Consider the following 22431-nt stretch of genomic DNA (forward strand, 5'->3'; position numbering starts at 1 on the left):
AAAACTTAGTCCCAAAATATTATACAGAAAACAGGATCTATCTTGTACAGAGGGTTGTAAATATACAAAGAGAAGCTTAAGAAAATATGATTTTACATCAATTAATACAGGAAAAGATTCGTTTTTAGGACACATTGGTTACCCTCTAGAACGAGAAAGTCAGGTATATCAACTGTCCAGAAGGGATTTTTTTTATATGCTGTGCAAATGATCACTTCTCTTAAAAAGTTTAAAAAGCAGTATGAGCTATACAGTACTTCATCTTGGTGGAATTAAGCAGTGGGATATAAAAGGTGTGTTTGATTAAAAAGTTCTGCTATGGAAAAAAATGGTATGTTTCCCAATTTACCTTTAAATTGCACACACACATGCGCAGATATCCACTGAAGGCCACAAGAAGTGGGAGTTAGTTTGTAGGATTTGGCTACAAGACAAGGCAAGACAAAACAAGCAACTAGACATTGCAGAATAAGTAAGTTGAGGTAAGGGTTTAAAGGGGTTATAACAAAGAGAAAAAGCTCGTTGAAACGTAGCATCCTGCAATAAAAAGTGTACTGCCCTTTTGAATGTGTAAAAAGTTGGATAAAAAGTTAGAAAAGTTAGATGTACAGAGAAACTGGTCAGAACTGCAGAGTGAATGAAGGCGATTTTGTGGATCGGATGTAGATAAAATCCAACTGAATTTTCCTGAGATACATCTGAATGGAGAATCAACTGCCGCCCCAGAAGGAGCTAAAAGAATTGCTTATGGAAGAAACGTGAGTGATGATAAGACTTTTACACTAAGAAGAGAGAAAAGGGCTTTTTGGTGATATCTTTTATTGAACCAACCTCATGTTTGGGAAAGATGTTGGACCAGCTTTTGGGCAGAGCCTGGGAATTGGGAAGGTACATTATTCTTCAGAGTAATATAATTGAACAGAGATGTAACTAGAAATATTTGCACCCTGGGCAGACATATTGGAGAGCCGAATGGGTATAGTTCCAACTGTAGAAGAGCCGGGGGGGTGCTGAGTGCCAGAAAACCTTTATACCTGATTCCAGGTATCCTCCACTCCCTGGCTGCTGCTAGTGTAGTGCAGGCAGTCCCTCTAAATCAGCACCAAGGCTGGTGAGCCATTTGCCCATCACTAGTTGCATATTGTAATTTAATACAACAACAAAAACACTTCTATGGTAGTGTAAAGATAAGACTACCATATCTAATTTCAGTAAAAGTCAGTAACTAATTGGGGTAAAATTAAAAGTGAGAATATGCAATTGTTGTGATTGATCCTGCAACCTCAGCTATGATTGTTGGATATACAGTGGATGTTTTTAAATTTAGGCTTTACAGTAATTTCTGTTTCTCCAATTATATATATGCATGTAACATTGTCAACACAGCATGACTGTAGCACAGTAAGACAGGGTGAAATTCACTCAGGCTGCACATACTGTAGATAATATGCAGGGGCAAAAATGTATGAGTGGAAAAGCTTTAGCAAGGAAGGAAGTGTAAATATCACATTTGTGATGGGATGTGGACTTGACTTTGGATCCAAACAGGTAGGTACAGAAGCTGGCATTGACTGGAACTCAAAATAGATACCACTGGTTAATGTATAACCAACTCTTAAACTATTGTAACTTGGTATAGCTCTTACAAATTTGTAAAAAGAGCAGGGTATGGGCTGAGGAAGGAAAGAGTGGAGAAAGAGTGGAGTGGCCTTAATTACAATCTTCAGCATTAGGTGCTTAGCAACTTGCTGTACTCCCAGATCTCACTATAGTTTGACAGTGATGTAGCACTGTTTGTATTAATGCCTGGCTGGATTTCCTGGAATTCTCTTGTGCTTATTATGCATACATCTCTGCAACTGCTCTATACAAGTATGAATCCAAAATAATTAGCCTAATTTTTAATAGTAACCTTTAAAAAGATTTCAGTAATGTACTGTAGTGCATCCTATAGGAGTTTTTTAATGACAATGTATCTATAAATACTTATGGATGTTTGTAGAAATATATTTAACTTTGCCAGTGGCTTAATTTATGTAGTTATTTTTTAGTTTATTTATAATTATGTAACCTTCTATGAGGAAAGGGTTACAGCTTTGTCTGACAGCATTAGATAACAGCTGTTTTGCTTGACCTGGTAAAACAGACCTCCTTAGAAATCTCAAATACAGATGCAGAGATCATACTAGGAGAAACTAATACTGACCTCCTGGCTCATTGGACCAACATTATCATAGTTATAATGAAGTAATTTAGGTCTTCATTACACTTACCAAAGTGCTGTTCTGTTCTAAAATTCTAATATTATAAAAGCCTACGTCTGTCTGTCTGTCCATAATGCTTTATTCATGCTCTGATTGGCTGACAAACAGCCAGTCAGAGCATGAAGAAGCGCTCTGACAGAAGGCAGCCCGTTGTCATGATGGGGGGGACACAGGGGATGCAGCGGGGAGTGGGGCGAGGCCAGCAGAGCTGGCCTGGCCCCCCCCCCGCTCCCTGGAGGCAGCTGCAACAGAACGGACAGAAGTGGGGGGCAAGGCCAGGGGGGAGTGGACTTGGGCCCAATGTGGGTGGGGGGCCCACTTCTTTCCCCCCACCGCATCAGCCCCAAGCCTGCTCCTTCAGTCCCCGAGTGGGCCTGATGCGGGGGGGGGGAGGGAGGAGCAGGTGCACCATGGCATCAGCAGTGATGGTGAGGCCAGGGGAAGACTGGGCATGGGCTCAATGTGGCAGGGGGAGGGAGCCAAGCCCCAGCTGGGGGAAAAGCCAGCCCGCTGTGGCAGTCGGGGGAGGTGGGGAACAGCAGGCTGGCCTGGCCCAGCCCAACATGGCAGCTGTGGGGGGAGGCGAGGAGTGAGTTTGGCCCAGGCCCACTCCTCCCCCACCCCCGCTCCCTGCGTCGGCACCAAGCCCACTCTTCCTGTCCTCCTGCCACTGTCGGGTCAGCTTGGGCCCACTTTCCCCCCCCCCGCCATGGTGGCCTGGGTTCTCCCCACCCTCGGGCCTGGTCCTCCCCCACACCAGGCCAGGGCCTGCTCCTCCTTGCTCTCTGCCGCTGCAGCGGGGAGTGGGGGAGCGGTCCCAGACCCCAAGCAGCAGGAGGGAAGGGGAAGTGGGCCCGGATGAGGGGGGCCTGGGGATCCGTCCTCGCCCATTTCCCCCCCCAAAGATTCTTGATGGGCAATTGCCTAGTAACTCTATAAAATGGGATTGGGGTGTTCAGTTTGTTTGAACTGATTTCACCGAGTATGCTCAAGTTATAAATTAAAGAAAATAAAAACTTATGAAGAGCTGTTATTTGTTCTCCTTGAATTGGACCATCACCAGTAACAAAGGTTCCTGAGTCTCAGTCAGGCCATTGGTAACACCAGTGCAATTCCATTATCTTATTACATCCTCAGCATCCCATGTGCAAATCGAGTGGTTTCACTGTGTTTGCAAAGATGGGACCAATTAAAACAAGCTACGTGTAAGCAGGTAGGGTTAACTGAAATTATTTCTATTTGATTAAAGTAGCTATTCCACAAAGCAGTTGTATTACCAGCTGATGACTTTGTGCTAACTCATCAGGCTTTATCCTACAACACTTGATGGGCCAATCTTTATGAATTAAAAGTACCACTACACTTGAATTAAGGCTTTTTGTGTGTGGACTGAACCTGACTTAAAAGACTGAAGGTATAACTTGAATAATTTCTATAGTGAAGTCAGGTTATGTTACCAATTAATCATGTCCAAACAGTCTGACCTCCATCTCCCTCTGTAGTGTCTGAGTTCTAATTGATTGGCATTATGTGACATGAATGCACAACAGCTTGTTCTGACTGGTTCATGCCAGAGACCAAGATGGAGTTCCTTATATCTCTATTCCCCAGCCAAACATATTCATCATAACTAATCAATATTATCATAATACATAATTTAACATACACGCAAAAACCCTACCAATTAACAATATTCAATTAGTCTCTAAAGTGCTTTGCACTGTCACACAAACTTATTATGTCAGGTGGCAGTAAGTCTCTTAACTCTGGTTGTTTTATGTTTCAGCTATGTCAACAGACTGTATCAAACCTCTTAAGGCAAAATGGCCACCTCAGTAACCTGTATCTCCCACTCTCGGAATATAGAAAAGATCTTGTGTATTACTTTGCACTATTATGTGTCTCTCTGGTCAAATTTATATGACTAAACTATCTCTAGTGATACCACCCACTGCTGTTTCTGACTATTGTTTTAATTGTAAATACATGCAGCTTCACTTTAATTAATTGACAGGTGCTAAGATCTCCAATAATACTAAGTTATATTAGGTTTGCTTTATCTGTTTCTGTATACAACCATAGATCACCACTGGAGATGTACAGGGTGGCATGGGGCCCCGATCTTGGTGTGTAGGGCCAAAAGTTTGAGCACCACTGATCTCAGTCATGGGAATTAACTAGTTAATTAATTAGTTAAAAAGTTAAAAAAATGGCCAGCTTTTAACTTTAACTAGTTAAATTTTTCAGCTGTCAACTTTTCACTTTAACTAGTTAAAGAAAAAGATTAACTTTAACTTTTTTAAAGTATAAGTTAAAAGTTTAAAAAATTGAAATCCGGCTTTCCCAGAGTTTTTCCTGACACAGCCACTTGGTAGGACTTACATGGAACAATATTTCTTTATTGAAACTCTAGGACCTTGTTTGAGAGACAGAGAGTAGTGTGCCTTCCTATGAGATATGGTCTCTTAAGAACTACAAGTCCCAGAGTTCTGTAGTTCATGCTGGCATTGTCTGTGCATTTACAAAAAAGAACAGGGCAGCCAGTTTGCTGCAGGAGAGGGAACAAGCAGAAGCAAGCAGAGACATTGATTCCAGTAAGAAGAGTGGGAGCAAGTAATGAGGGTGAAGCAGATGATAACTTTTTAAAATTTTAATGAAGATCAGAGCCAGCAGCCCAGGGCCCAAGAAGTTGAGCATTACTTCTCATCTATGAGAAACTTACCTGAGATGTCACCTATTGTGAAAAAACTATTCATCTGTTATAACACAAGCATTCCCTCATCTGCCGATGTAGAGCAATTGTTCAGTAGTGGGGTCTTAGTTTTGCAAGACAGAAGAGGAAAATAGTCAGATGTAAATTTTGAAGCTTTTGCTGAAGTTCAATAAGCATGTTTAGACAGTTTCTGCTATGCAACTGAACATTCTTTTTCTCATTTCAGTCTAATTTTGCTTTTCAGACACTTTCAATATTTTTAATTCAGATGTATTTTAATTCAGATGCATTTCTAATTCAGATGTATTTTATACCCTTTTGTTACATTTTGAGTAATAACATTGTAACAACAGAGGTTTTCTGTGGAAACAGCTTTTATTTGTCACCAGGCTATGAATATCTCCTTTCTGTTATTCTGGTATGATATATATGATACATTGATACATTGACTTTTACAAAGTACTTCACATAGAAAGGGTGAGAAGGATTTAACATTACATAGGTATTGGTAAACTGTTATTCTGAAAACTTTATGACAAGTATAACATTGTTTTCAGGTAAAGCAGGGTGAGTTCCAAGTAAATTAGTGTGCTTCTGTGGGCTTATGGAAAAGAAACCCACTTATTGCATTTGAAAATGAAAAATGATGCTTAGAGGCAATTCACTGTTTCACACATTTCTCAGGGAATCAACTTAACTTTTAACTGGTTACTCTCTTTTTAACTTACCTTTTAACTAGTTGAAAGTGGAAATATTTAACTTTTAACTTAACTCAAGTTAATTTTAAAGGCTGCTAACTTTTAACCTGAACTAGTTACGTTTTTCATAAACTTTCCCCATGACTGACTAATCTAGAATAAGCATATATGAACAAATCTATGCCACCTTTTTGCCAGAGGGTTAATTTATCCTGCACTATTCTCTCTCTTTTTTTAAAATGTTGTCTGTATCCGGCAAGGCTTAATAGCTTCTCTGACGCTTCTCACAGACTTTTCAACTCCTACGTGACCTTCTTGTATTCTGTTTTACATATGTTCATAACACCTTTGGAATCACAATCCTGGTGCTTTTTAAGAAAATTCAGCCTAGTACTGAGAGCTCCCTTTTGTATTGCAAATAAAGGATGAGAATACAGGCCATGTACAGGCATTCAGTTTTTCTTGGGAGAGTCACTGCCCTCTTAGGAGAAGCCATCAGTGTACAGATGTTCAGGATTTTTCTCCAAGATAATAATAAGGAGGATAATAACCTGGGAACAACCAGAGTTAAATCATTCCCAAAAGAATTTTCTTTTTCCTGGGAGAATGAATGTCTATCCACGTTCATAGCTTCCTGGCCATCTACAGCTAATAGCCTTAATTAATGTAGGCACCATCTAATCCTCAGTAGTAGCTCAGTAGTCCACACTTATGGAGAGTTTCAATTTTGGTAGGGCTTTTAAGAGCTTCATTCTTTGATATGGGTTATTTCATTTTTTGGGCTTTGATCCTATTACCATATGTTTTATAAACAGTCAGAGATAAGGAGTCTAACAGGAGTCTGTTTCGTTGTCCGTGTCTAAATTTAAATTGATCATCTTTGTGAAACCTGGACCTCTGCACAATACCACACAACCTGTTCAAAATTATTTTAGAGCAGTTTAGAAATGTACACAAACATCAGCTGATAAGACTAAATATATATGAGTAATTGAGTAAAAAAGCCTTTTTAAAATTTTTTTTACTTCTCAGAGTAGAAAAACACACAAACTCTTAGGGAATATCCTTTTTAAATACATTGAACTACTCACCTTAGCACCAATATGATTCCTACAGGCATATAGCTTACACAGAGATGACAGATATTTGCACGCTGAAGTAGTATAGTGTGGATCCTTGAGTTCGATTATCTATCACTTGTTGCATTCCATTTTTAATTTAATGGGATCATTTAGAAAAAATACTATAAATCTAGGCCATATCTTGTACCATGAAAAGACAGACAGGAATAAAGACAAAAAAGCTCCTGAAACACAGGTTTTTCCATACTAAAAATTCACTGAGGACAATGGTTGTTGAGAATTCTAGGTAGAGTTAAAAAGCAAGACCTTGAATTTCATGTACAATGTCGGTTTTTTTGCTACAATGCAAGGCTGTTCAAGTGTCAGCCCACAAGCCATATGAAGCCCATGAAGGAGTTAAATTGTAGCTCCTGTGCTCTCACCCAGCCACATTGCTCTAGCTGGAACAGCAGGCAGAGTTTCCACACTCCCCCTCTCTTCTTCAGGTTTGTGTTCTGCACCCACCCCAGGGGGTGATGCAGAGCAGCACTGCATGGTACATGGTACAGCTGTGTGGTGCATAGTACAGTTGTGGGGGTGGCACCCATGGGCATGTGCAGTACAGTGTTAGGGAGGTAGGAAAGGGTCCACACAGAGTTTACACAGGGGCATTGCAGCAGTGGAGGGAGCGTCCTGCAGCAGGTGGGGGTGCATCAATGCAGCATGACCCATATTGGTGTGGCTCATGGGGTGTGCAGACCCTGCTAATGCAGCCTAGTAGGGTGTGTGGGCTATGGCCACTTAGAAGTTGGACAGCTGTGTTCCAGTATTAAGTAGAAAGCTGCTGGTTAACACCTACATCCAGAAACTCTTGAGCTAAGGCAGGAGTTGAATTCTTTGCTGGTCCATGAACAGTAACAGTGATTTAGATATACATATCTACAATGTGCAATATTACCTGGTGCCTGTGGACCTAGACTCAAGAAGCTTATTGATATTTTAATATCTATTGCTTTGATATTAATCTTAGGTTTTGGAAAAGACTCCTTTTTGGCATTGTGAATGTTTGAAATACCAGCTTGAACAAATTGCTGCTGAAAGAAATAAGTGTACTAAGAAGGCAATTTACAACATGGTCGTTCCTCAAATTTTGTTTGGAAATATAAAGAAAAGTACAAGATCTATAGGCCTGGGAGCTATTTGAACTTCTTCATTCCTAATGAACTTCCTGATTCTTAATTTCGAAGCTAATTTCCATTAACATGGAATTTCTGATGTACTTCTAATCACATCAGCATCTTTCTGAATATTCTTTCTTTTTACATGTATACAACAGTGACATTCAGTTACCTTTTTTATTAAGACTGTTTTTGTCTTAGTTTAATGAAAATAGATTAAAAAGTCTTGCCATTCAAAATATATTGAAAGATGGATGAAAAATGTTATAGAGCAACAAACTTTTAAACATCAAACGTAATTTATTTAAATGTTCCAATAAAAACATTATGAAACTAGTAGCAACACATTTTATCCTGAGGTTATGGTAAAAAACATATATTTATAATTTGTTTTTAGCTGGTAACTACTGTATTGACTCTAATCCAATATGAGGTTTTTTCCCCACAATCAGCAAGGTGGGGAAAAAAATCTTGGATTCAAGTACTGGCCCAAGACAAGCTGTGGCTCAGTGCCAGCTTCAGCCCCAGGTTCAGGGCCAAAACTGGAGTTGAGCTGCTGCTTGCCCCAGGATGGGATGGTTTGTTATGCAGGGGAATGGGTGATTGGTGGAGGAGCAGGGGAAGAGAGCAAGGTGGGGGTGGAATGGGGGAGACCTACATGTGTGGCTCAGGGGGAACATGGAGGAGACCATGCAGACTGCCTCTCCCCCAGCTACCCACCCCTCCCCCCATAACAATGTGGGCAGGGCCCTTCCCAGTCAGCTGCTACATGACTGCCCAGCCCAGCAGCACAGAAGGGGCTGGAGAGCAGCTTCCTGGGCCAGCTTGGAGGTGCCAGCAGGCCCCGAGCCCAGCAGCCACTGCCGCACCCCCTGTCCTGTGCAGCACCCAGGGCTGCAGCTGCACAACCAGCAGCAGGCTGGCCAGGGCCAGGGCGGCTGTTCTGCCCCCTTTGCCTGCCACTGTCACAGCTGTACCACACTGCACCATGCCACAATGCTCTGGGGGAGGGAAGGGTGGGAAGCTTCAGCCCCATGACTTCTGCCCAGTATGTGCAGGGGGCTGCAGCCAGAGTTCCACGCACTGGGCAGAAGCCAGGCCTGGCAGGGCTGTTTTTCTCCCCGCATATCCAGCTGCAGCTCCCGCTCCTGTCACACCATGCAGTACTGCTCATGGCAGCAGGAGCTTCCTTCGGCCTGGCTGTGTGATGAAACAGGAGCAGAAGCCACAGCTGGAGGTGAGGGGAAAAAAACAGTTCTGCCTGGCCTGGTAGCTTCTGCCCAGTGAATGGAGCTGGCCTGGGAAGCCTGCTCCTCAGCCAGCCCCTGCCTATGCTGCCAGGCCAGGCTGTCACACAGCTACAAGCTGGGAAGGGCACTGCCCCCATGCACTGGCCCCGTGGGGCCCTTCCCAGCCAGTTGGGGCTCTATGACAGCCCCACCCAGCTTGGGCGTGGGGAGCTGGGAGCAATCTGGCTGAGCAGCCCTCATGCCCCCAGCCTGGGCTTCCCCTCTGCCTCCACCCTCAGCAGCACCCACAGGCCAGTTGGGCTCAGCCCCACAGCCCCAGCCCTGGGTGGATAGCAGGGCCATGCCAGCCAGCTCTAGCCAGGCCAGAGCAAGAGCAGAAAGAAAACCTGGGGAGATCCTAACTGGGGTCCCATGCCTGCCCGGAGACAGGGGATTTTAATCCCCACCCCTTACCCCCTTTTGCCTGAGGTACTGCCCCGGCCGGTGTCTGGCCTCAGGGACAAGCCTGGCAAGAGCTGCTTCCCCCTTACCCCACCAGGCACAGCCTGGCTGGGGTCCCTATGGGCCAGGGTGGGGATTTAAACCCCTCTACAATCATACTTAGTGCTTGTGGGGGCCTGGCAATGCCCCCTAAATCAGCTTCCCTGAAGCCTTCCAGCTGCTGCAGAGGGAAGGGAGGGCTACTCTAGTGCCCCCAGCTTCTAGCCTGAGCCACTGCAGGCATGTGCCTGCATTTCCAGAATTAGCAGTAAATATCTGTGTACTTGCAAATCAGTTCAGTGTTTGCAGGTTAGACTAACCTGCAACGATTGAATCAATTCAGGCTCCACCTTTTTGAATGTCTATCCCTAGCCAAGAACATAAGAATTGCTTTACTGGGTCAGATCATAGATTCATCTTACCTGTGTCGCAGTGGCAGAGAATGGATACTGAAAGGGAGAGTGATGAGGGTATGACTGGAGTTTGTTTGGGAAGTCTGGGAAATTCTGATTTGGAGGCTGCATGCCTAACTCCCATGCTCAATAGCTACTGATGCCCCTTTTCTCCAATAATTTGTTCAATCCCTTTTTTGAACCTATCTAAGGTGTCAGCTTCCACAACATCTTGTGGTAATGAGTTCCACACTAATCATATGCTATGTGAAAAACTTTATTTTCTTAGTTACTACTAAGAAAACATACTACCTACTAGTTTTATTTTATGACCCCTAGTTCTTATATTGTGAGAGATTTAGTAAATAATAAGTCCCTATTTACTACCTCTTTGCCATTTAGTATTTTGTAACCCCTTATGTCCCCCTTTAAGCATCTTTTTTCTAAACCGAATGAGCTAAGCCTCTTTAGTCTCTCCTCATATGGAAGCCCCTCCATACAGGGGACTTAGTAGTTATCCCCGTTGCCCTTTGTACCTTCTCTAGTTCTTCTTTACCCTTTTTGAGGTGTGGGGACCAAAACAGGGCACAGTATTCAAGGTGTGGATGCATGATGGATTTATAAAAGGGCAGAATGATACTTTCTGTTTTGTTAACAATCCCCTTCTTAATTCCTAACATTTTGTTTGCCTTCTTGACAACTGCTTTGCACTGAGTTTGATTCTTTTAGCAAACTGTCCACAATGATTCCCAGTTCTCTTTTCTATGTGGTTGTCGCAGGGCACCTTGGTGCTCTGCTCCTATAGAGTGGAAGCTGCCAGGGAGAGAGCCCTGGCAGGACATAACGAGCACAGCTGCAGGTTGCCCGGGGCAACCAGGAAGTCAGCTGACCGGAGGGGGCAGGGCCTGGCCCTCATAAAGCCCAGGGCTGAGGCCAGGCTAGCAGTTCCCTGCCAGCAGCCAGAGGGGCAGGGGCAGGGGCAGGGGCAGGGGCAGGGGCAGGGGCAGGGGCAGGGGCAGGGGCAGGGGCAGGGGCAGGGGCAGGGGCAGGGGCAGGGGCAGGGGCAGGGGCTCGGGCTCGGGCTCGGGCTCGGGCTCGGGCTCGGGCTCCTGGAGTTAGGATGCAAGGAGAAGCCTAACAGCAAGTACAGCTTGACCAGAGTCGAGCAATGTTGTTATAGCCAGAGGGCATGTGTTTGAGTTATAGCCAGGAGACTCGAGTTTGTGTTTTGTTTTGTTATTACACCGGTGGCTAGGGTGAGGCTATAAGGGGTTGGAGGAGGCCTCAGGGGGAACCCCCAGCGGTGTGGGAACCCCAGCGCCAGGAGGGCGCAGCATACTCACTGGGGACTCACAACGAAGTGTGAGGACCCCAGCGCCAGAGCGGGCGCAGTACCCTCATAAAGGGACCCACAGTGGCATGGGGACCCCGGCGCCAGTGAGGGCACGGTATCCTTAAAGGGGCCTCACAGCGGAGTGTGAGGACCCTGGTGCCCAGGAGGGCGCAGCATACGGGGTGTATAGACCCTAGCCCAAGAGAGGGGCACTTTTGAGAAGCCCAGGCATGGGCATGGTGAGCCCCAGAGAGGGGACCATATTGAGTAGCCCAAGTTGGGCACAGCGAGCCACAGAAGGGGGGTCGCACTTCTGAGAAGCCCCAGTGCAGGTGTGGCAAGCCCCAGAGAAGGGGTGCTACTGAGAAGCCCCAGGGCGGACGTGGCGAGCCCCTGTGGAAGGCAGAGTACTGTGGTAAACCCCAGAAAGGGCAGAGTACTGCGGTAAACCCTGGCGAGAAGGGGGGTAGTGGTGCAGTGAGCCTGGGAGAAAGGGGGTAGCAGTGCAGTGGGCCCGGGAGTCAGGTGGCGTAGCCGAGAAGTCCCAGAGTGGGCACAGAAGTCCCCAGGAGAGGGGTGGCGTTATAAAGAGGTCCCCAGGAGAGGGGCAGCGTTACAGAGACGGCCCAGAGTGGGGCGCCGAGAGCCCCGGGAGAGGGGCAGCATTAGAGGAGCGCCCCAAGAGAGGGCGGTTAGACTGAGAAGGCCCAGTGTGGCTGCAGAGAGCCCTAGAAGTGGGCGGTTTGATTGAGGAGGCCCATAGTGGGCACAGGAGGCCCCAGAGAGTGGGCGAGTGTACAGAGGAGGCCCGAGAGACAGGCAGCGCTATAGAGACAGACCAACGTCTATCCCATCTGTGAGGCTTGGGGCATGGTATCAGGGGTGGTTGGAGCCAGGCATAGCCCATAAGGCTAGGGTGCCCGGGAAGCACCCATCATACAGGAAGACCCCCGGTGGGTCTGGGCGAACACGGGGACAGAGGTCCCAACTAACCATGCCCAAGGAGACATGAGGCAGCCTCCCAACTTTACCTAAACATCAAAGACATGGCAAGCGAGAATCTGAGGGTGCCCTTGGGCCGATTTGGCACAGAGGAAGGGGCCTCAAGGAGATCACGGCCCTCCTGGAGGACCCCGCCGTGACAGTGGTAACAACTACTGTAGAGCCCATCCTAGTGTAAGTATAGTGTGGGTTATTTTTGCCCATGTGCCTCACTTTATCTTATTTGCATTGAGTTCTTTCTACCATTTGGTTGCCCCTTTGTTTAATAACACAAGATCCTTCTGTAGTTCCTCACAGTTGCAACAAGGACACCCGAGGGGTGGGGGGGGGGTTGTCATTCTAGTGCTCCCTCTAAGTTGGCACCTGGGGCTAGTGCTATGCTTACCCACCCCTAGTTATGCTTCCACTATAACAAACACACCTATTTTTTCAAGTGGGAAGACTTAAAAAAGGAGAAAAAGGTTCCTTTATGGATTTGACTCAGTCTTCCCACTCTTTCCCTTCTTCTAAGTTCTCAGAACTCATATCTGTTATGGTATATAAAATTCTTGGTAAGACATTCTTGGTATTGTCTAGGGACAAGGTGAATTATGATCATCACTACTGACTGGCATAGTATTGCACACAACCAATTATATTTCTTAGCTTTTGTTAAGAACTATATTTGTTAACACTTTGTCCTGGTTTATTTTGTTCTCATCTATTAAGTCTTGCCTTTTGGATTCTATGCTTGTCAGGGCAAGATCTATCATTTTATTCACATACTTTCCTCCAAATAGGACACAGCTCATTTTGGGAAGGCAGAATAAAGGAAAAAAATTCCTTTGAACCACCCTGTCAGAATCAGTTTCTTCAGTTAAGTCACACACCCCAATTTTCAATCAGTACTTTTTGGGGAAAAGGTGAGTGTGGTTTGTGAATAAATAAATCAGGTCTGTACAAAGTGAAGGCTTTTATTTAATACTTCATTGTGAATGGTAAGTAGACGTAATGTTTTCCAAGACTGGCATACACACATTCATTTTTCGATGAATTACAGTTGTCAGTATAAGAAACAAATAGTTGCTGATATTGCTAGTGAATAATAGAACCAAATACTGGGTCTGAGTTATATGAGGATATTTGACATTATGGTATATCCTACTTATGAATATTTTGTTTGTTTTTATGTACTTGACTTAGGATGAAATGAGTCCACTGTGGGGAAAGAAAGACACTTTTTTGGTCCAATGCAGTGGTGGAGGTGCTGAGATGTTATAGTGCTTTCTCTGATTCTGTGGGGTGTAGATTCAGAAACACATCTTGTTAATTCCTTCATAAAACTACATTGATTTCTGTGCTATCTTGTTTGGATCTGCCTAATAGGGGTGAGGCTGTAATAATACTAAAACTTGAATGTACTTCTCTCAACAGATGTTTCACAGGGGTGTGCAAAACAGGCCCCACTCAATTCAGATTCGGATTTGGATTCAGCCCTAATTGGGGACAGTGATTTGATGAATTGATTCAGATCACTGTCCCCAATTCGATTTGGCCAAATCCAAATCTGAAGATTTGATGCTGATTCAGAAAACATAGACACAGCTTTATACCTTGAGGTACCAGGCACAGCTCATGAATGCTGCGATGGTGGGGTGGATGGAGCATCCCACAGGAGCATGGGGGGACCCTCCATGTGGTCGGCAGTGAACCCGGACGTGCGCTGGAGGCCCCCCCCCCACCCTCCTGGCTTAGCGATCAGCCATGGGGGTCCCTGGGTGCCCTCCCAGACCCAGGAGGCACCAGTCACTGAGCCAGGAAGGTGCAGGGGGCCCCCCCAGTGTGCTCTCCAGCAGACCCAGAAGTGGACCGGATGTATGCTGGTCTACTTCTGGGTCTGCTGCCAAGAGCACTGGGGAGCCCCCTGCACTCCTGTGGGATACTTCATGCACCTCAGCATCTCAGCATTCACAAGACGCCTGCTACCTAGAGGTATGTAGAAAAAACATTTAAAGCTGTGTCTGTCTGAATTGCTGAATCTTTCCAAATCTCTCTAAATCAATTCAGAGGGTTCTGATTTGATTTGGAGAGATTGAAGCGTCCTCTGATTCCAGGGGCAATATGTAGGGGGTGCACGCAGGTGCACGAGCACCCCTTAGCATGGTGGTGCACCGCCTGCAAAAAGGCACCGCCAACACCCCACCACCGACACCACCGGTGGGGTCGACGGGTGGTCCATGTCTGATTCGATTCAGATTTGAAGTTGCGGCCACCGAATCAGGCTGAATCTCTGCCAAATCGAGTCAGGGACCAAAGTTTCACACAGCCCTAGTGCTTCATGGAAAATCTGGAAATGAGAGAGACAATAATGCCATTAATTATATTAAGTTTGACTTAAAACTGTTCTAGTAATATTTATAAAGCAATACAAGAACCAAGTCTTCTGGTCACTACTTAGGGTAGTCTTTCCTTTTTCTAAGTATAAATTAAAGCACTATTAGCAGGTACTTCCTGGACTACTATAATGAGCAGTATCTAAGAAATATACAGGGGCTCTAAATACATCAAAGTCACCTATTTAATCTTATTTTGGGGTCCACTGTTTTGTGGGTGTGCAGAATAGACTCTTTATATCGCTGTAATAAACTTTTGCCAAAGGAGTGAATTTCAGCTATATGTTGATGCTGTTTATGTTGCTTTGACAAAGTTCTACATGGTTTATGATTCATTTTCAGATTACTAGTACTCCCCCCTATCCTTTTTGTATCCCTTCAACAATATCATGAAGACACCAGTACTTAAAGTTTCCACATAGTCTCACACCAATCAACTGTCAGCTTGATAAAGGCCAAACAGATAATTCATTCTTTATGATCATACAATTTTTTGCTTTTCTCTCAAAACTGGCAACAGTACACAAATTAGTGCCCAATGTGATAGCTGGTGTGATGCTAATTTTATTTGGTAGGTTTAAGACTGGACTTCATTCCCTTATTTTATATAGCATAGCCCGTCGGCAGCAGATAGGAAATGCTTTCAGTTAGGAACTTGTTTTACTGGAACTGGAGCAAGAGGTTAAAGATGCTTTGTTTCTGTGAACCATATATTCCCTCCATTTTGAATTAATTTGCACTTCTCAACTGGATTTGTGAAAGCATGCTGTAGATTGACTAATACTTACTAACAGTGTATGATAACTTTTAACAACTGTATCTCTTGTTTTAGAACATTCACAGATGCACAGAACATCTCAGAAGAGTTGCCAATTAATTCTGGAAAGATCCAAGACAAGGATCCTGTAGGTCAGTATATGAATTAAGGTCTTTGCTTGAAAACTTGAATTATTACATCCTTGTTTCAGATGGTCCAATCACAAAAAGTAATGGGAGAACTCCATGACTTTCTGCATATTTATTGTGTAGGGAAAAGGAGCAGAATTGAGAGAGAAATTTTCATTAGAAAGTGATAGTTTCTGTTCCATATCTAAGGCTGAAGCTAGTTTTACATTACTGTTTTAAAGAGATCCTTTTCTAATAATCTCATAATAATTTCTTAATATGGCCTTTGCATATATTTTTGCAAATTATACTGAATGTTTTAAGGATGAATAGGCAAAGTGTGGCAGATGGGTGTGGAAGGGTGAAAATAAAACTCAAATAGAAGTGAATCAAGACAGCTAAAACTGCTGTTTGTGTAAATTCAATTGAGTTTTAGAGTTTTCTATACTTATGTTTGAGAGGCTTCCTAGATAAAAGTGAAAATAATGTATCTAATCCTAGATAAATTATTTAAGTAACTCTATGTTAGTTTTGTCTATACAACCTATTTACATTTTTTTTAATATTTGAAAGTGTGTAACTCCAGTGTGGTATAGAGATATTCAGACTGGGTTCTGAATATCACACACATTCATTAATGCGCCATAGTTACTGCACATTAAGTTTAGTGCTTGCATAATGTTTCCCTCTATAATAAATATACAAGGGGCTTCCATATGCTGAACTCTTTTAGTGTTTTAGAGTCTAATTGGAAATGGTTTCTGCTGTTAGTTAAATCTCTTTTTTTTTCATAGGTTAGAAAACCTTCTCTACAGTATTCTCAGCTCCAGGGTTACAATGGGGAATTGGTAAGAATAAGATAGCAATACAGGCCAAAGGGAATGTGCAAGGACATGAGGAAAAGGAAGAATAGAGTCTGGTGTGTAGAAAACAGAGTATTCTTTCATGGGTCACAATTAGGCTTTGTCAGACTATTAAGCCTCATGCTTTATAGTAGGTTTCCTGGTTTTGTTAATCAGACCATTTAGAGGCAGAATGATGGTAACTTGTTGGTTAAACCCCAGTTCTAAATGTAACAAGAGTTCAGTTATAATGGCAGCTGTGTCTCAGACACCCTGTGTGAACTTGGGCCAGTCCCATAGTTCCCAGTCCTGCTTCCATTCAAGTCGATAGTAAAGCTCATATTTACTTCAAGAATCCTATTTTCATTGCATGCCTCATTTTTCCTATCTGTAACATAGTTTAATACTGACCATATCTGAATGCTGAGTCTAATTTAAATATTAATTAACATGTATTGAAGTCCTTGGATGTTAGTTGTTATAGACAAACAAATACTAATAGTATTTCAGCAGTGCTCAGCATCATCGGAGCATTTCATAAGTAGTTATAAATATGCACAGTGATGAAGCATTTGTGTGCATATGCTGGTATCTGTGTACGTGTATTCATGCATGTGCTCTCTGTGGCAGAAGGCCACCTCTGTCTCTCCCCAAAAACTCTGCTTTGTGACAATTTGGTTAATATGGGCCCTGCAGAGGGCAGACATCCCATCTCTTTTAAGTAACCTGAGTTGGATACATTCCTGAGGGAGGGGGGAAACCCCCTTCCTCTGCCTAGGTGACTGGCATCACATAGCTGGGTGAGGGGCTTATAGTCCCTATTGTTCTAAGCAATGCCAACCTGACTGGGGGAGGGGGGGCTAGAGACCCCGCCTGTCTGCCTGGCAACCAGTGATGCATTTCAAATTGGTTGGCTGGCAGCCAACAGGTGCTGGCCTCCATTGGACCAGTCAAATGAGGTCATAAGATCTATATAAGTTAAGGACTGCCCAGGAAGGGGAACAGTAGCCATGATGAAAACTCAGAGGGAGAAGAGCTGGACCATCTGAAACTTGTTCTCTCCCTTGAAACTCATGATCAATGAACTGTCTGCCTCCAGAGGGAATCTCCACCTGCCTCTGGATGATACTTGTAAGCTACCTGAGTGAGATCTAACTAGATATATAGCTTGCAGTAAATCAGATGCATGATCAAAGGCTACCCAGCCATGCCAGTTTGCTCTATGGCAGTTCTCTGATATTGCTCTACTCTGTATCCTATTCCAAACCTACTCCTTGTAACCAATAAAGTTCTCATTTGTACCTAGCATGGGAGACATTGGGAGTGGGTTTAGATTATGCCTTGGGGTCCCCTTGGTTCGGCTGACTAAGGGAGACCACTACTTGTGCTTCAGTCTGAAGGAAGCCTCCAAGTTATTGAAGTGGGTTAAGTACCCTCAAGGGCCACTAGACCTGTGTTTCCCAGGGGGCACAGTGCCAGGATCAGGCCAGACCCTGGGTGTTGGCAGCACTACCCCCAGGCTAGTGGGTGTGCTCCAGGAATGGAGTCGGCCAGACATGAGGCGCCTCCAGGGAGGTACTTGGAGCCTGGAAGGTGGTCAGGCACAGTGAGGTGGGTGGCTCAGCACAGGAGCACCCCATACTGGCCCGCCACACTCGCCAAAGGCTTCTTATTGCATCTATTTCTGGAGTCAATGAAGAGAATAAACGTGCATGAAAATGTATCACTTTTATTCCTTTTTAACTACATTTGTTATTTCTGAATTTATTTAAGCTCAAAGGTCCAATGTGCCATTAAAGGTCCAATTATCATTTCCATTATTCCATACATTTGGAAGTTTGAAGCAAAGGTTGCTTCAAAATCAATCCAAATTTAACCCTGGAAGAAGCAGTATTAAAGTTGGAGCAGTTTTGCTACATTTGTATTGTTCCCTGTTTGTCCACAAGTAATAATTAGAATCTAATATGTGTCTCTAGTGGGTTATGGAATAGAGAAAATCCCACACAATTTACTGATTCGTTTTGATGCACTGGCTGGGGGAGTAGTTAACTGATTGCACGATTTCACAATGATTACACACTTAATTTATACAACACAATTTTATTTTAAAACTCTTTGCTACGTATATAACACTGCTTAGCTTTAAGAAACACCACAAACATTAAAACACAATAATTACATATATCAGAAACAATGCTCCGAATGCACTTCCTTCCCAAACAATACTATAAGAATTAGTGTTACAAAAACAACTACAATTACAACTAAAAGTTAAATTTGAATCAATACTATTATTTTTCATATTATACTTACAATCCTAGAATTCCGAGAAGCCAAATACCAAAATATGGTTTCATTCCTCAGTAGTACGATTTAATGGGTTGGCCTCAGTAGTACGGTTCAATGGGCTCGCCTCAGCAATACGATTCAATAGGCTGGCCTCAGCAGTGATAGGACTAAGTCCCCTTCCTTCCGTCCCTTTCAGGTGCTCCGCGGCTTCAGCGTGAACTAAGAGATTCGTGTTCACAGAGAGGGTAGTTCAGGTGATCAGTCTGACCTGGGCTATACTTGCGATTCTTCCTTCGTTGTTCTACAAGTATAGTCACCTCCAAATTGGGACAGTAAGTTACAGTTTTTATTGAGTGAGCTGCCGTCAGTGGGCTCCTCCTACTCAACCTGTCATTACCCCCAAATTTGGGCTCGGATCTTACTCAACAGATTCTTTTGCCTTTGTTGAGCATTTTAAATTACCTTTGGGAAACTTCCATATCACTGCAAATGCCCTTTTCTTACCAATCTGGTCAAAAGGCCTTAGGGTTTGATCTCTCAGAATTCAGGATATTTGCTCTCTTTGTAAAAGACTCCTAAAGATAAAATTTAAATTAAGACTTTAAGCAAAGTCAGGACCTTTTGCACATAGTCCCAAAACAATGAACTAGATAAGGAGATAAATCTTATCTTCTTCCTGAAACTGGCTAATGGGCAACCTTTACAAACATTCAAACTATTTCATTCAATATGACAATATGTTGAAATGTTCCCCTTCTGAGACAGCTTCAAATGCATGTATGTCCATAACCGTATAGACAGAGCTTTCTACACTATAGCACCCCCCAACTCAAATAAACCCAGGGGAAGATACTGATTCCTCTGCTTTGAACAAACAGCAGATTCTGAAGAAGGATAAACTTCTGATTCTACTCTGGGAGAATATGATCATAGGGAAGTAGGACTGGAAGGGACTTCACAAGGTTATCTAGTCCAGCCACTGCTCAAGGCAGGATCATCCCTGACTAGACCATTCCAGCCAGCTGTCTGTCTAACCTGCTCTTGAAAATGTACAAGGATGGTGTTCTACAATTTCTCTAGGTAGTCTGTTCCAATGCTTCACGACCCTCAGGCCACTGCTACATCTTAGCTATATTACATACTGAACTGGTTAACTGAGCAATAAATTTGGACTGGCCACATGTGTAAAATAATTATCACACCATAAAAATGACTATCCAACTATAAAAAAGCCAACCAACTACAAAGTTAGTGGTTGAAAATGTGTAACAGCTCTATAGCTGGTTTCCAGCTTTAATTAGAATATGTAGCAAGGTCCTCATAGTCAGAAACTTCCTCCTAATGTCTAATGTAAATTTCCCCTGCTGAAGCTTGAGGCTATTACTCCTAAACCTGTACCTTTAGAGCTACAGAGAAAAAACAATCTCCAACCTCTCTGTAATCAGCTTTTGGGTATTTGAAATCTGTTATCAAATCCCACCTCAGTCTTCCTTTCTCCAGACTAAATATCCCAAATCTTTCAGAGTTTCATCATAAGTCTCGTCTCCCAAGCCCCTAATAATTTTTGTTGCTCTTAACTGGGTTCTGAACATTGTTGGTGAAGTTCAACAACTTATAAGAATGTTGGCAGGGCTTCAGCTGAATTTAATTTAATTCAGTTAAATTATTAGAAAAGTGATGAAAGAGGAATAGCTATTTAAAAATATGTATTTGATTCCTGATTGAAGTGAAACAAAAATTCACCAGCCAGTAAACCAGAGTTTCTAGCCAGTTTTTTAAAATATTAACGTATGTTACAGAATGTCATATTTACATACATAATCATTATAAGAAATGCCATTTACTAGGTCAGACCACAGGTTTATCTAACCTAGAATCCAGTCTTGCATGGTAGCAGAGTGAATGCTGAAAGACAGAGGTGAATAGAGCATGTCCAGAATTTTCCCACTCTGTTCTTCTCTCATTGCAGATTATTATTATATTCATAGTGGAAATGAAAACATATAAGACTTGTTGTATATTATGCCAAGAAGGGTTTCTCCAAGTATGTCAGCAAGAGGAGGATCAGGGAAAGTATGGGCCCCTGACTGAATGGGGGAGGCAACCTTGTGACAGAGGATGCAGAAGAGGCTGAAGTGATGAATGCCTTCTTCGCCTCAGTCTTCAGAGGCAAGGTTAACTTCCAGATGGCTGCACCAGTCAGCACAATTTGGAGAGGAGGTGAGCAGCCCTCAGTGGTGAAAGAATAGGTTAGGCCCTATGTAGAAAAGTTGGACGTATACAAGCCTATGGGACTGGATGGGGTGCACCCAAGGGTGTTGAGGGAGTTGGCTGATATGATTGCAGAGCCATTGGCCATCATCTTTAAAAACTCATGGTGATCAGGAGAAGTCCTGGATGATTGGAAAAGGGCATAGATTCATAGATGTTAGGGTCGGAAGGGACCTCAATAGATCATCGAGTCCGACCCCCTGCATAGGCAGGAAAGAGTGCTGGGTCTAGATGACCCCAGCTAGATACTCATCTAACCTCCTCTTGAAGACCCCCAGGGTAGGGGAGAGCACCACCTCCCTTGGGAGCCCGTTCCAGACCTTGGCCACTCGAACTGTGAAGAAGTTCTTCCTAATGTCCAATCTAAATCTGCTCTCTGCTAGCTTGTGGCCATTGTTTCTTGTAACCCCCGGGGGCGCCTTGGTGAATAAATCCTCACCAATTCCCTTCTGTGCCCCCGTGATGAACTTATAGGCAGCCACAAGGTTGCCTCTCAACCTTCTCTTGCGGAGGCTGAAAAGGTCCAGTTTCTCTAGTCTCTCCTCGTAGGGCTTGGTCTGCAAGCCCTTAACCATAGGAGTGGCCCTTCTCTGGACCCTCTCCAGGTTATCCACATCCTTCTTGAAGTGTGGCACCCAGAATTGCACTCAGTACTCCAACTGCGGTCTGACCAGCGCCCGATAGAGGGCAAGTATCACCTCCTTGGACCTATTCGTCATGCATCTGCTGATGCACGATAAAGTGCCATTGGCTTTTTTGATGGCTTCGTCACACTGCCGACTTATGTTCATCTTGGAGTCCACTAGGACTCCAAGATCCCTTTCCACCTCTGTGCCACCCAGCAGGTCATTTCCTAAGCTGTAGGTGTGCTGGACATTTTTCCTCCCTAGGTGCAGCACTTTGCATTTCTCCTTGTTGAACTGCATTCTGTTGTTTTCTGCCCACTTGTCTAACCTGTCCAGGTCTGCTTGCAGCTGTTCCCTGCCCTCCGGCATTTCCACATTTCCCCATAGCTTTGTGTCATCTGCAAACTTGGACAGAGTACATTTCGCTCCCTCGTCCAAGTCACTGATGAAGACATTGAAGAGTATCGGTCCAAGGACCGAGCCCTGTGGGACCCCACTGCCCACACCCTTCCAGGTCGAAACCGACCCATCTACCACGACTCTCTGGGTGCAACCCTCCAGCCAATTCGCCACCCACCGGACTGTGTAGTCATCCAAGTCACAGCCTCTTAACTTGTTCACCAGTATGGGGTGGGATACCGTATCGAAGGCCTTCCTCAAGTCTAAGTATACGACATCCACCCCTCCTCCTGTGTCCAGGCGTTTTGTAACCTGGTCACAAAAAGAGACTAGATTGGTCAGGCATGATCTGCCTGCCACGAACCCGTGCTGGTTT

The 22431-nt window shown here is 44.0% G+C and overlaps 1 protein-coding gene across 1 annotated transcript in view; it reads left to right on the forward strand.

The window, feature by feature from the left end:
- Positions 1 to 22431, forward strand: part of ACSBG1 (acyl-CoA synthetase bubblegum family member 1) — an 84607-nt gene that overhangs the window by 11228 nt on the left and 50948 nt on the right. The window contains exon 2 of the mRNA XM_014605949.3: positions 15576 to 15652. Within this exon, the coding sequence (XP_014461435.1) occupies positions 15576 to 15652 (77 nt within the window). The remainder of the gene's footprint in view (positions 1 to 15575; positions 15653 to 22431) is intronic.

The sequence above is a fragment of the Alligator mississippiensis genome, chromosome 11, assembly GCF_030867095.1.
Source record: "Alligator mississippiensis isolate rAllMis1 chromosome 11, rAllMis1, whole genome shotgun sequence".
In the NCBI taxonomy this organism is placed as follows: Eukaryota; Metazoa; Chordata; order Crocodylia; family Alligatoridae; genus Alligator; species Alligator mississippiensis.